Source organism: Diprion similis, chromosome 12 (assembly GCF_021155765.1).
Source record: "Diprion similis isolate iyDipSimi1 chromosome 12, iyDipSimi1.1, whole genome shotgun sequence".
Taxonomy (NCBI): domain Eukaryota; kingdom Metazoa; phylum Arthropoda; class Insecta; order Hymenoptera; family Diprionidae; genus Diprion; species Diprion similis.
In genome coordinates, this window is record NC_060116.1 from 10,288,339 (window position 1) to 10,302,026 (window position 13,688).

At 42.1% G+C, this 13,688-nt stretch overlaps 1 protein-coding gene across 2 annotated transcripts; it reads right to left on the reverse strand.

Moving 5' to 3' along the window:
• Nucleotides 1-110: 110 nt before the first annotated feature.
• On the reverse strand, nt 111-12,648 carry LOC124413596 (ejaculatory bulb-specific protein 3-like). Of its 2 annotated transcripts, XR_006929887.1 has the most exons (4): nt 12,369-12,648; nt 11,472-11,667; nt 10,330-10,534; nt 111-130 (listed from the first exon to the last, which is right to left on the reverse strand). XR_006929887.1 is itself a non-coding variant. In XM_046894305.1 (3 exons), the coding sequence occupies exons 1-3, from the start codon at nt 12,384-12,386 to the stop codon at nt 10,392-10,394; spliced, it is 357 nt and encodes a 118-aa protein (XP_046750261.1). In that variant the 5' UTR covers nt 12,387-12,648; the 3' UTR covers nt 10,196-10,391. The 2 variants fall into 2 exon arrangements, 1 of the variants encoding a protein (XP_046750261.1); XM_046894305.1 differs by lacking the exon at nt 111-130 and having other exon boundaries at nt 10,196-10,534.
• Between the last annotated feature and the right edge of the window lie 1,040 nt (nt 12,649-13,688).

The window sequence follows — 13,688 nt, forward strand, 5'->3', positions numbered from 1 at the left end:
ATTCATTTGGTAACAGGCGAAAGCAGCACTAAAGTGCCTTTTATCTACGATTACTACTGGATCAGAAAAAGGGGGTGGCAAAACGGTTGATTTCACCCTTTGTAACACTATAATATATACGTAGGTATATCTGATAGCTGAACGATAACAAAGTTTTCGCAAAGATGTGATAATAATGGTATTAAACGTATATATACCAGACGGTCTTTGCCTGGCTGTAAATTCATCTGGTAATGGATTCGATGTGACTAAGCAAAATGTGTAATCATTTTACGAGTTTCTGAGTTATTGTTCCGTAGCTAATGCAGTGCCTACTCCGGGTTGATTGGATTGAATGTCCGGCCTCAAATGCGATCGGGACGTTTAAACAAAGTACTTTTGAAACATTTTTGTTATTTCAATCACGCAGGTGTGTCGAGGAGTGGGTGGATCTAATTTATACAACTGCAGACTTTTCAACGGGCCGTGATACATACCTAAAGTATAATATTTGCGAGCGGTATACCGTTACACACGCATTTGCTGTGAGAATTCTAATACCTCAAACGTGCCCCACCATATATACATACATACATAGATACGCACCTGTACATTGTACTCTATATGTATATGTAAACTCGGGACTCGCTTAAATCGGGGGTTTTTGGGGCGTGAGAAAGCGCGATTGAAACTTCGTAGTTATACGTATAAACAGAGGGAGTGTAACGCGTAGATTGCGAAAAACAATCGTAATTATACGCTTTCGTAAAGTTTGCCAATTATACGTGCCATGCTCGCGAAGGTCGCGGCAATCCTGCCGCTGCGCTGCTGTTGCTGCTTTATAGGATATAATAGAGGGCAAAAGTTGTTCGGCACCGGCGATGATAGTCGAGCCTCGTCACGCGATCCTTATCTTACGATTAGGGTGGTCTACACGTCCGTTAACTTTCCTCGAAGGCATGTGCCGTTCTCGCTTCGGGCGCAAGTAATGTTTTCTCCAACAATAAACGCCGGCTTCCGAGCTGCTCTGCAGTAACAATAAATATGAAAAATCCATACGACCGACGTATGGACGGAACGAGAATCGATACGTCGACGCGTCTACTTGACTACTTCCATTCAATCCCGCAGTCACTCGATAAGTCGACAGCGATATGCCCGTCCTCAGTTATACTCCTCCTGACATCCCTCCGGGCGGAATGTGCATCAGCTAAATACGCAACATGTATCATTTATATAAATATGTATATATACATATACGTGCGATTTTCGAACATACATTCCGTATGCGATACCGCACGGTCGTATCCACACGTGTGGAATCCGGCTACATCCAGGCGTCTATACACGTATGTGCAAGTTTAATATATTAATGGCGCTGGAAATGCCCGTATATTTCATAAAATACGTGACTGTGCGTATTCCCCGGGATTCCCCGACACCCCTCGCGATACCCACCCTCTACTACCCTCTCTTATACACAGAGAGACGCAGGACGCTGGTGATCGTCAACCCGAAAAACCTCGGGGGTCCTGCAGCCAACCTCGAACCGGCTTATCTTTGGTTCCACACGTGTTACTATCCCGAATATATAATATAAAACGAATCAGGGGGCCGCTATTTTCCGGACCGTTTCTCGCTTATTCGGGCTTAAGCGCGGAAAATCGGAGATCAATAAGACACTTTTCAGTTTTCAGCTGGCACCGATACTCTCCTGGGTCGGCCGGGGGTTCGGGGCGTCCGGGGTGCAGCATCGGGATACCGGGATACCGGAGGGCCGAAGGGTGGGTGGAGGGTGGAGGGTGGATATCGCTGGATGCTGGGAATGGCGCCGGTACTTTCTGCCAGCCACCAGACACCGGCATGTATTTCAATCCCGTGTACCTATTACACCCATTTCTACCCCTGCAGCTCGCGCGTTTATTTAATCGTGCAATTAACTCGTCACACTTGGCGCGCTGCGTTAACGCGAAACACAACGTATCTTTTCACCCCTTTCAATCAACCCTTTCTCCTTCTCTCCCTCTCACTCGTTCACCTGTTCTTCTTTTTCCCCGGGATAATGAGTTAATGTACATACAGAGGCGGATGTGTAACCTTTCATATTATACTCGTAGGTACCTATATACATTATACTGCAGGGAGAAGCTACAGGATATTGTACATTTACGAGGAACCGAGTGTCAGCGATAAGTCTGTGTGGATACAGGGGTTGTATATCTTACCACCTTTATCGATTTCCAAACTCTTTTGATCGCTGTGGAAGGTAAATCGTGGCTAAACATGCGTGAACGAAATCCGGCTTATACGTGTTTGCTTGCCGCTATTTATTTCCTTCTTTTTATACCTTCTATACGGCTGTAAGGCATGTAGGTATAGGTTGGTATGTTTACCTTGCGTAATACTCACTTTGAATGAACTCCACGCAGAGGTTTATACGGAAGCGGCGGGGGTGGGAAAAGGGGTTGAATTCCGGCGGTCACTTGAAACAACAACTCATGGGGGCGCTGCGGGATGTTCGTTTTTCGTTAATTCCTTCCTGTCTCCGGTTGCCGGCTTATGTGTGTGTGTATATGTATATACATACGTAAAGAGCTGTTTCAAATTAGAGATCCTTTTTTTATACTGCAGGTACAAGGATTCAAAGTTACCTATAGTTTTTGTCGCGGTGTACACAAAGTCCTATCAAAATATACAGGATTTTTTCCCTCAAGTCTAAGGGGTGATTCACAGCTGCATGTGACTTTTTCTCATTTGTATAACATGTGAGAAAAATAAATATTTCCATTTCCTTAGCCAAATTGCTCAAAATAATCGTCAGCTATACGATCCTATACTTAATATAATACGGATGTAATAGTGCGGATAATTGAATTACCTTGAAAATGACTTTTTTTTACATTGAAGCTTCCACGACTCTGATATTAGCATAATCAAGAGTTCTTGTATCTCTTGTTCAAAATGCGAATCCAACTTTCGAACCACACTGTACACTCAGAGGAAAATATAGTTGAAAATTACGTTAACTACTTTTACAGACGTGTTTCTTGCGTCACGTAATTTTCAATATCGTATGAAAACGGTTTTGCTACAAAATTACTTTTACTAATCACAAAATTTTACTATTCCTTTTTATCTCTCTCTTTCTCTCTATCTCTGTGCATTATAACATGCAGGAAACTGAAACGAATCGGTATACTTTTAATCGAACCGCAAAGAGTCACATGGAACGTGACAACAGCTCAAAAAATTAAACTCGAATTGAAAATTCTGTACCTGGAGAGAATTTACAGTTCGACAAAAACTATAACTATATACCCACAGCGTTTTTGGCCTTGTTTCGTAGAAAACTAAAAAATGTAGACGCGTGAAAAATCTTTCCTCCCTCCATCGCTTATCAGGCTGCAAATACCTTTGGCTTCTCTTTTTCCACCGGGCTTTCGAATGGCATGGCACGCGCGCGATCTCGTGATAGGTGGCGGGGGCGGGGGGGTGGAAATAAAGCAAAAGGCTAGGCACTTGTCTCCTAATGGCAGCCAACTTCTCTTAGGTATATTCTCTGCATTTCCAGCCTCAACCTTTCCGTAAATATATACCTACTTCGGAGGCATTGTTTAGAGACGAGCCTGAAGCTCCTCCGCGGCTGGGGGACAAAGCGCGTTCAACTCGCGCGGAGTGTTGAGATCCGACTTGAAAGCTCGGAGACATCCCATTTCCCTGTTATCTTTATACTTTCTTCTTTCCTTCGGTCCCCCTCCGTTCTCCACTTTCTTCTTCTTTTTCTTCTTCCCTTCTCTGTTTAGGTATTTCTTTCTCAGTTTCTCTTAATTCCCTCCCTGTCCGCGACCGCGTTTCAGCCATAATGTATGTGTTTCTATACATATACGTATATACATATATATATATACACCCTTATACTTTATCTCCGCCAGTCTTTTCCGCGTGTATAAACACGGCCGCAGTACGCGCTGCTTCAAGTCAGCGTAAGCTTAACCGGCGACGACCTAAATTATCTCGCCAAGTTTAAATCCCCGGACGTCATTGACTTTCAGAGCTGGGTTTTCCTCGAGGTTTCTTAACCCTCGCAATCAGCAGGTGTGCGTATTCCAACATCCCTCGCGAAATTTTACAGAGTCCTGTAAATACGCGAATCGGTGTCCAACGGCGTTAAAATTCCCTCCGAAAATCTACCGGAAGACTGAAATTCCTCAGGTGTATATACACGAGTATATAAGGGATTGTTTATAAGCCGGGTAAGCAATTTCTTCAGACAAAACGAATCTTTTGACGAAACTTCACCGACAAGAATTAGGCATCATCGTGGGGTCGGGTGTGCAGCTAAAGGGAAGAAAAAAGGGGGAAAAACCGAGAGGCGGAGACACCGTGACCGAGGGTGCAGAAAATAAGGGAGGTGAGAAAAGTGGCCTCTCTTACGCTGGATTATAGCGCATGAAAATCTTTGTTAAGCGTCTCGTCGGTGATACGAGCAACGCGGCATCCCCTGCAACGCAGTTATGCTAATTAAGAACTTTATACCACGGAGCCGTTGAAACGGCGATGAAAGCCACTTTGCGAAGACTATGTTGTGCCTCCAGCCTCCACGCTGCTCGGCCGGTATAAAGACTTTAGATATATACTCTCAGCGAGTACAAGGGTGTCGGTTACGGTGCTCTTCGCCCTCTCTTCTCACAATCAGGCAAGCAACAAGCCTCCTCGTCTTTGAGGGGCAATCGAGGCTAATTCTATACCCGAGTATGTATGCAAGCTTAGGAACGTGCTGCAGCGTATCATCGGTGCGATCAGGCGCCGGATTAGGACGGTGATCGCGATTGCGAAGAAGACTCCTCGTGTGCGTCAGTCGGACGTGAATGCAGGCGTGCCCATTTGTGCAGGAAATATATCAACGGTTTTTCCTCGAGAGATCGATGTTTTTAATCAAGGAAATGTCTGTTTGCATCGCAGCCTCCGGCCCTATTATACGTATGTGTACGTATGTACGTATACATATACTATAGACATTTGTCTATAATACATTTGCAGTGTATGTCTTGCAGGTGTTTATTATAGGTACGCAGGGGTAGGAAGAAAGTATAAATGAAAAGTCATTATCCGGAAATGGAAATTTGTTGTTTGTTGCTTCTTCTTTTTTCTTCGCTTTCTGTTTCACCTCTGAAAGCGGAGCTCGATCTGAGTGACTGGACTGACGTTGACGAGCATCGAACGAATGACGTCACGGTGCGTAGGCGTATGAATTATAAAATGTAGTTTCAAAGGATGTGGAAGCCCGCTGGCATGTACATACGTGTATCGGAATAGCATAATATCGGCTGAATCCCGACGACTCTTCACCGGCACCCGCGCCTCAGCTCTGAACCCTCATTAAAGCTTTCGCGTTAGCCGAGAATCAGTCCGCTTGGTTTACGCGGACCGTAGTTATCAATTTTGTAAGCGGATTTTCGGGGTTCGGGTTTTATACTTGTATTCAGATCGTTATACCCTCGGGGAGGTTTCGTATCGGAGACGAGATCTCTCTTCGCGGGTATAGATATATATATATATATTACATGTCGCCGCGACGACGGTGTAAAAGGTGGTGCAATGCACACAGATGGAGGGATGAACGAGGCGAACAAGTTTTACGAGGGCGTCAAAAGTCCTCGGTGAAGTTATACCTCAAACGTCGTAAAGAGTCGTCAAAACGTTTCGAATTTCTTCACATCTTTTTTTTTTCCCCGTTGATTTTAGGCAGCTTTTATTACACTGCAGTGATTGGTTGTGTATAATGTATATAGGTATATATGTGTGTATATTTGCGTGTGTGTATATAGCTGTAGAAAGAAAAAGGAGGCGGTGAAATAGCCGCGAGGGAGGAAACGGATATAGAAAGGGACGAGGAAAAGGTAAAAGTAAAGGAAAGAGAAAAATAACCCCGTGGGTATTTCACAATCATTTTTATAGATGTAATCTCGCAAGTTGCGAATGGCGCCGACACGCGTCCCTTGGAACTTGATATATCCGTGAAACGCGGGGAGCGTGACTCTCTCTCTTTCTCTCTCCTCTCTCTCTCTCCTTTCTCTCTCTTCATCATCCAAAACCTGCAGGCTACGACGTAGCGTCGTCGCGGGAGGGAAGATTGGTGCAATTTGTCCTCCTGGAATGTTCATAACGAACCGCGGAGTTTACCTCGTTTTCGTCCCGGCTTTGAAAATGGATTAGCCGAAGTGGGATGCACCTGTTTCGCCGAGTTAACTCACTTAATCTTAAAATCTCTCTCTCTTTTTCTCTCTTTCTCTCTTCCAACGCGATGCGTTAATACGTCATTTTTACTTTCACGATATGACACAGTTGTGAAAAAGTTTTTTCCAAACACGAAAATTATTTCTTCCATTCGAAGATCTGTTCTCATACTTCCACTAATAATTTGATTGATTGAATATGCAGGTGATTTTATAAAATTTATTGAACATGTGTGCAACCTAATAATCAAGTCAAATCAATCGATGGATTTTCAATGTCATTCAAGTACCGAGCCGATTTCGATTTCTTATAATTCATTTTAGATGAAAAAAAAGGACAACATTCGACCATAGTTTATATATCGTGTTCAATATCATAAACCGAATCTTTCCTTCTTCCCAGTGCTTCCATTTCTATAATTTCTGCAAAAATGAGATCGCGCAGTGGCGTGAAAAAAATGTGGATTGTACCTACTGATGCAGTAGATATAACATCGAGGTCGTTTTTTAATCATCGCCATACCCAATTGTGCAATCGTATACGATAATTAGGATCGTTTGTGTGGGCGTATCTTATTGTTGATGTTCGACGAGTGGGGAGGAGAGAGCGAAGTATAACAACGCGATAATCTTGACTGAATTAATTAAACTATTACAGCGTATACATACATATATACATACATATACACCTGGGCATATTATTACCTTCAGATCTGGCGGGTTAAAGCCTTGGGGATTCTCTCCGCGGGTCCCGAGGATACTCGGGTTCTGTACCTTATATCTATACTCCCTCCCCCCTCCCCCCTCCAACCTCACCAACCCGTCACCACTTCTCGCTAATTAATTCTTTCCGATAATTAGATGCCCTTGTGAGGGTTGCGGGCATTAATTCCCCGTAACCCAGTCGATTATGCATGCGCCCGAGGTGAGAAGGAGGCGTCCGCGTTTCTTGCAAGAATAAGAGAACAGAATTGCTGGGGATGTCCCGGGCTTCTCTCTGTCCTCTATCGATCCTCCGCCTCATTCTACGTGTAGTGGTATAAATACATACATGCATACATACCTCTCTGTACATAGGCACATACGTACTTTGTGCTTGTGTAACATGTACGTATATATCCATACGTTATGTATGTATATAGGTAGGTAGGTAGATATATATTTGTGTACACATACGTATGTATGTATGTACGGACAGTCTAACTTCCGCCTTTCTGAATGCTTCCATATACCCTCATACGTGTTATGTAATCTGGTGTCGTGTGCATGTTAGATACGGTATATAACCCCGGTGTTTACACTACCCCATAGGTAGGTATATTAATGTACATACATATATCGGTGCGTACATAAAGCCATCCAACCGTGGATCTCTCGTATCATATCAAACACCGTCAAATCCGTACTTCCGAATTAAGAAATCAAATAATTTGTAGAGAACTCAAACGTGGGATAAACTTTTCTCTACTTTTCTCTCATATCGTATTTACAGACGTATTTTGTACGTCGAGGAACGAAGAGATGGAAAGAAGAAGAGAGATGGAGGGGGAGAAAGAGTAAGAGCGATCGTCAAGGAAAGAATAGTGAACGAACGAACTGAGGAAAGAACCTCGATGAGAGAAAGAGGAGCCTGACGACGAGCCCCGTGAGAACAGCCATTGAAAAGGATTTAATACGAAACACCTTTAACGCAGGATACACGCACGTGATTCATCCGTCTCTCGTCTCTCCTCCCTTAAATGCGAAGCCGGACTTTTGTCCAGGCAGATTCTCGCCTAGTTAAACCTTCTCATCGTCAGCTAGACACGTACCCTCATCCTTGTTCTGATGACCTTTGAACCTAGACTTGACACATTAATCAATAAGGACCTGCATAATTACCGCGGTGTGCGAACTGTGTATATATTCAAACATCAGCTGGAGACTTGATATTACGAGTATGTGTCTTCTTGGTGACGTAAATTGATATAAGCATTGAAAAAAAAATTTATTCACTATAATTCATAAATTAAAAAAAATGTATGAATGTGAAAAATCAACCGAGCGCGATTTTCCACGTAACGTGAAACGCTCATCGTTTGTTAGAACCTTTCTTTTAACTTCACGAAATTTTTTACTGGGTGCCACAGTGGAAAATCGCAAATTATTTATTACGAAACACCCTGTTTTACATGTATAATATGATCGATATCATCATCGTTTAATCGACATGCAACCAACCACACGAGATCCAAAAGTACACATTTATTTCTGTATGAATATACATACACTGTAAAAAATTTGGTGTAAAAATTGACCGCTGTAAACTTATATATATAACAACTTTTGGGGCCAATCCAGAAATTTAGCAGCAGATAATGTTACATGAACACCAAAAGTGTTGAATTGGCAGGAAATCGTGTTCTACTCAACTCAACACCAGAATGTTTTTTACAGTGTTTTTTACATGTAAAACAACGTTTTAACGACAATCCGGACGGCAACCCACCGTGGAACGAATATCTACGTATAAAATCTGATTTGGAAATGGAGGACAATGGTGATTCTGGCAGTGATTGGCAGCTGACCTTCCAACCGGGCCCTGGCCTAATACGTCTACCTGCATGAGGGGAAAAGCCAAGTCGAGTCGCTCGCGATTAGTTGAGAAATCCTGGTTTTTCTCAATGACGAAAGTGCTCGTGAAACGGCCTGCGCTTACCAAAATAAGAATGTGGTATAACGGGGTTGAAACGACGGCTTTGCACCCTCTTACGATGATATCTGTCTCCCTCTGAACGGATATTGGAGTCAAAATACGCGACACCTTGGAGGCAGATCTTTGCTTCCAGATTTCCTTGGAACTTAAACCGTGTTTCAGGCATCAGGTCGGGATGGGAAGACGAAGCGAGTGAAGAGGACAGCCGTTGTTATAGATCCGCGAGTTGGATAAACGGCGGTACTTAATGACAGACAAAGGCTCTTCGGGTAAATGATAGGCATAAGCGAAACGGATTAATGATGGATATTAGAGAAGCCGACTAAATACACCCGCGACGAGACCCAGTTGGACAAATAATAAACAATTCCAAGTTACAATCGTATACATGTATAGACGCGTAATGGAGACGCGTTAATCACGAGGTCTACTCGTTATATTAGAGTTTTATTCCCATATTTTTTATCGCGCCTTTACACGATATTGCTGACGATGAGTAAGAAATTCGTCGTGTAGATGCGACGGATCTACAACGTGGGTGTATCGCTGGCATTGGAAAAAGGAAATATGTATTGACAGAGTGGAAATGAATGCCGGAAACTGGAAATATATTCAGAAATATATTCGTTAAATTATTCCGGCAGGGATTTTTCACATCTCACACTCGCGAGTTTTCGTCATTTTTTCGTTTCTCGCGATTCTCGATTCCTGGATCTGAGACTTGCAGGACTTTTTGTATAATATACCGTATTTCTCTCGAAGGAAGAGAGCTTCCCTGTAATTCGAGTTCATCAGCCATTCTCTCAAAAGTTTCTTCTCAAACCGTTCGTCTTTAGAAAAGCTTGTTCGGAAAGACGCAGCGTAATCATTTCAAATAAATTCCTAAACCCTCAACATTCAATTCAAATCATTCTCGGTTAACGATCGCAACCGACTTTCTCACCGGCCTGAACGAGAGGTCCTTCGAGAGTAGCGACCAGATTGAATATACGATTCCGCAATTCCTTCGTTTTATTTCGCTACACGCTGTTTTATAAACGTAACTCGTTACGGTAAAAGTATTAGGAACACACTATATAAACAAATCCGGTAAAATGTAATGTGTCGAAAAATTTTTATTGACAGAAATGTTGTATTGATATGACAGTACGATGGATATAATGAGAATATGGATGAGCAATAATAATAATAATAATAATAATAGTGATGATAATGACAATAATATTAATGCATTAATAATATTAACAACAGCGATTGGCTTCGTTATTAAAAAAAATATATATATAAAAAAAAAAAAAAATACAGTCTTCGTGGTACGCTTTTGTCCGACATTTTGACTGTATTTCTCATACCAGGTCCAGTAGAATAGCACCGGTTTTCTATATGTGTATTCCTTGAATGTGTACAAAATATACGTACATCGTATATGTATATATGAAATTTTTTTACTTTTTTACTGATAAACTTTATATTGCGTTCGGTTAAACACCGGCGTACTGTCGGACGACTTTGGACCACTCCCTCGGGAAGTTTCTTTGAATATGTGAGAGAACTTTTTGAATCTGCCTAGTTTCTTCGGGGCTGCATTGCGGGCATGCACCTCGGAGGACGAGCGGTGCCAGACCTGGAAAATAAAACGAAGGTATTCGAGTTACGGTCGTGGTATTCGGTTATATTAGGTATTCGGTATTTCGTGTTATATAAACAGTGTCCGGGGTGCGTAGAGGGAATTTTCATGTACATACATATCGTCATTATTCCTCTAAGCGTACAAATTTTCGCCCGGTCGTTGCTGCGGATGGGGATTTAACGCAACACACGCTCGACGCGAGTCCCCAGAGCTAAATGAATCGAAAGTCATTTCGGAGGGGAGGAAACGGTTTATATATCTGTATAGTATAAAGTCAGTACATATACACGTAGAAACGTGGAAATGCGCGTTGGCGAGATAAGCGATTTCTAAACGCTTAAAATTTCCAGCGTAGCGCCAATTCATTGCCATGCTTTGAATAATTATAAGCTGAAAATTCCTCTCCTCCCCCCCCCCCACCCCCGGCAGCCGTAAAAATTCGCATACAAATTGCGTAATTAGGAAAGAAATAAATGTGCGAATCTCTTGATACATTGCAATTGCATGGAAGCTGAAGGAAATTCGGGGAAACGAGAGCAACGCGACCCTAATCGCGATCCGAACTTCTGATTGTTATATTTTACTTAGCGTAGCTCTGACGTGTAACCATAAATATTTGCAGGTGTCAAACAATCGCGGGATAACTTTTGGTGTCGATAATGAATCGCTGGGCAAGCTACCTAGTCTATCCAATTCGTTCGGAATGAATTTACCGGGATTTCACGAGGTTCTACAAATAATCAAATGGCAATCCTTTTAATTAAAGTTTTAACCCAGTTTCGACTCGCCTATATATGCTATTATTATAAATCCTCGCGCAGAGTCCCGCGTTCCCTTGGGTTCTCCTGGCTACATGATTCAACGATCCAGTTTTCGAATCGAGAAGGGAAATCGGAACTCGCCGATTATTTTACGCCCAGTGCAAACTTACTTTTCAATCGTCGTCCCACCGGATCGCAGGGGGCTTCGCCAAGAGCGCATTTCAGTTGCCGCATGAGGTAACGTTTGTCACTTAAAGCGCTCTCGAGTTGATCATCGGAAACCCTGGATCGAGCCTGTTGTTCTTGATTAACTTGGGGATTCTCCGCAGCCATCGCGAGACAGACCATCGAGCAGACGATCAGAGCCTGCGTACAGGAAAAATTGTGTAACATCTCGTGCCGTTTTTCATACCGAACTCCAGGCGAAACAATAACCTGGATCTTTCATTGATCTATGAAACAACTCGCGATTCACTCTCGCCGATGCAGTTTAATCGTCGCTCAAAGATGGATCAGCTTGTTTCAAATCTCTGTCTTATTATCGGGCATTTCTACCTCCCATGCGAGCATCTTAATAATAAGTATATGAGAAACTCACTTCACAAGATCGTGTTAAAAAATTAACCAGATATTGAAGATATTACTTTATTATATTTCAGCGTGGCTGGACAATTGTGCGTAACGTTTCTAGACGCGGCCGTTGAATATTTTTTACTTTCATTTCTCCGTTAAGGAATGGCGAATGATTGCGTATAATGTACTGCATAAGTTGTGCAAACGTTCTGTACACTTGTCACAGGGACGTTACGTTATACAGAACTTGTTATCGAACGATTATCCTTATGCGTGTAACGAGATCATTTACGATTCGCCAAATTGAGCCCGGCGTTTCCCAATTTAATTATACATTCAATTTATGATCCAGTTCGTTGATTCGGAAAATTCGGAATGAATTTTTTTTTCACACTTGGAAATATGTAAATATTGCACACAATTATATACAGCTTAATTATATTGAAAAAACTTCGTTTTTATTATTTTCATTAATCCAGATATTTACGACTCACCTTCAGCAGCACAGCCATGATAAATATATTCAATTTAATATGGGTAACGTATGTATATTGTTGAAATGCGAATTTGTCGCCGCGGGAAATCGTCGCGAAAAATACTCGGTGAATGATTTTGTATCAAAAGTTAAGTGTACTCGATACTTCACGGTGCAAAACGTTTCAGATATCGAAGTAAAGGTTGCCTGAGTAGCAGTTGATAGAAATCGTGTTCCTTTTATAGCTGCTTTCGGCGCGAAATCTCGGGACGCACTGGCACTTGGGTTACGCTCGTCCAGTAAATACGAAAGTGTGCACAGCACGGGTGTAATATGCACAACTTGTCAGAGGGAGAGAGAAGAGAGAGAGTGAGAGGAATAGCGGGAGGGAAAGAGGGAGAGAGAGAGACAAAGCGAAAGATACAAAACCATCGAGGGAGGGAGAAGTTGAATCTATCTAAGGCACGATATAGGTTTTCTTGGAGCGTGAAGAGAGGGCAGAAAAAAGTACATCGAATAGTCGAAAAAATAAACTCTACGAATCTTCCGTAATTTATTTATGCAATCGAGTGCGTCACATTGAATTCTCGGAACATTAATTAATCTTATAATATGTATTATAATATGCGATCAATTCTCTGACTACGTACTGAAACGTAGACGGAAATCAGTTATCAACATTTTTCGGGAATTTCTGCGACGTAATTATTGTTAGATAATTAAGAAGCTTTAAGGTGACAGGGTGAAGAGCAATTTTCTGCACGCTGACTAGATTTATGTAATGATGAAATATTGTTATAAAAATACTCAAACTACTGCGTTCATACATTTTTCCGTATACCACTTGTACACGTGAGGGGTAAATATTTTTCATAAAGTATTGCTGTCTGTCCTCGGTGCCATTTTGTTTCTGGGAATAGAAAAGCTGAGGTAAAAGTTTGCCCGACCGATAACTCATACTTGGATTCTACCTAGTTCTCATACAGTTACTCCTCGCTGAGTGAAAGTCCAGAAAATAGACGTTAAGCTGTGCAGTAAATTGTTTTTCGAAATTATCGTCAGCTGACGATAGATGTTCACCGACAAGTTTGAGCAACGCATGGAAATCCTGTTCTACTTGGGGTCTTATTATCCATTTTACATCCATTCATTTCTCCGGTTACGTAACCGGAGGAAAAAAGATTTCTAAAAAACGTTCCGGATGCATGTAAATCGGTCCAATCGATCGCCTCAATCCTGTTCTCAAATCCGTTTTCAAAAGAAATTCGTATACATCCAGTTCAACAAACCGGACGAGAGGAGAAAGTATCTTCTATCTTTAGCCGGATGCAGGTGTTAT

What these genes read in the sequence shown, in the direction of transcription:
- LOC124413596 (XM_046894305.1), bottom strand. An exon ending in GGTGGGACGACGATTGAAAA is followed by an intron (nt 10,535 to 11,471) that starts GTAAGTTTGCAC and finishes TTTATTTTCCAG; the next exon opens with GTCTGGCACCGCTCGTCCTC.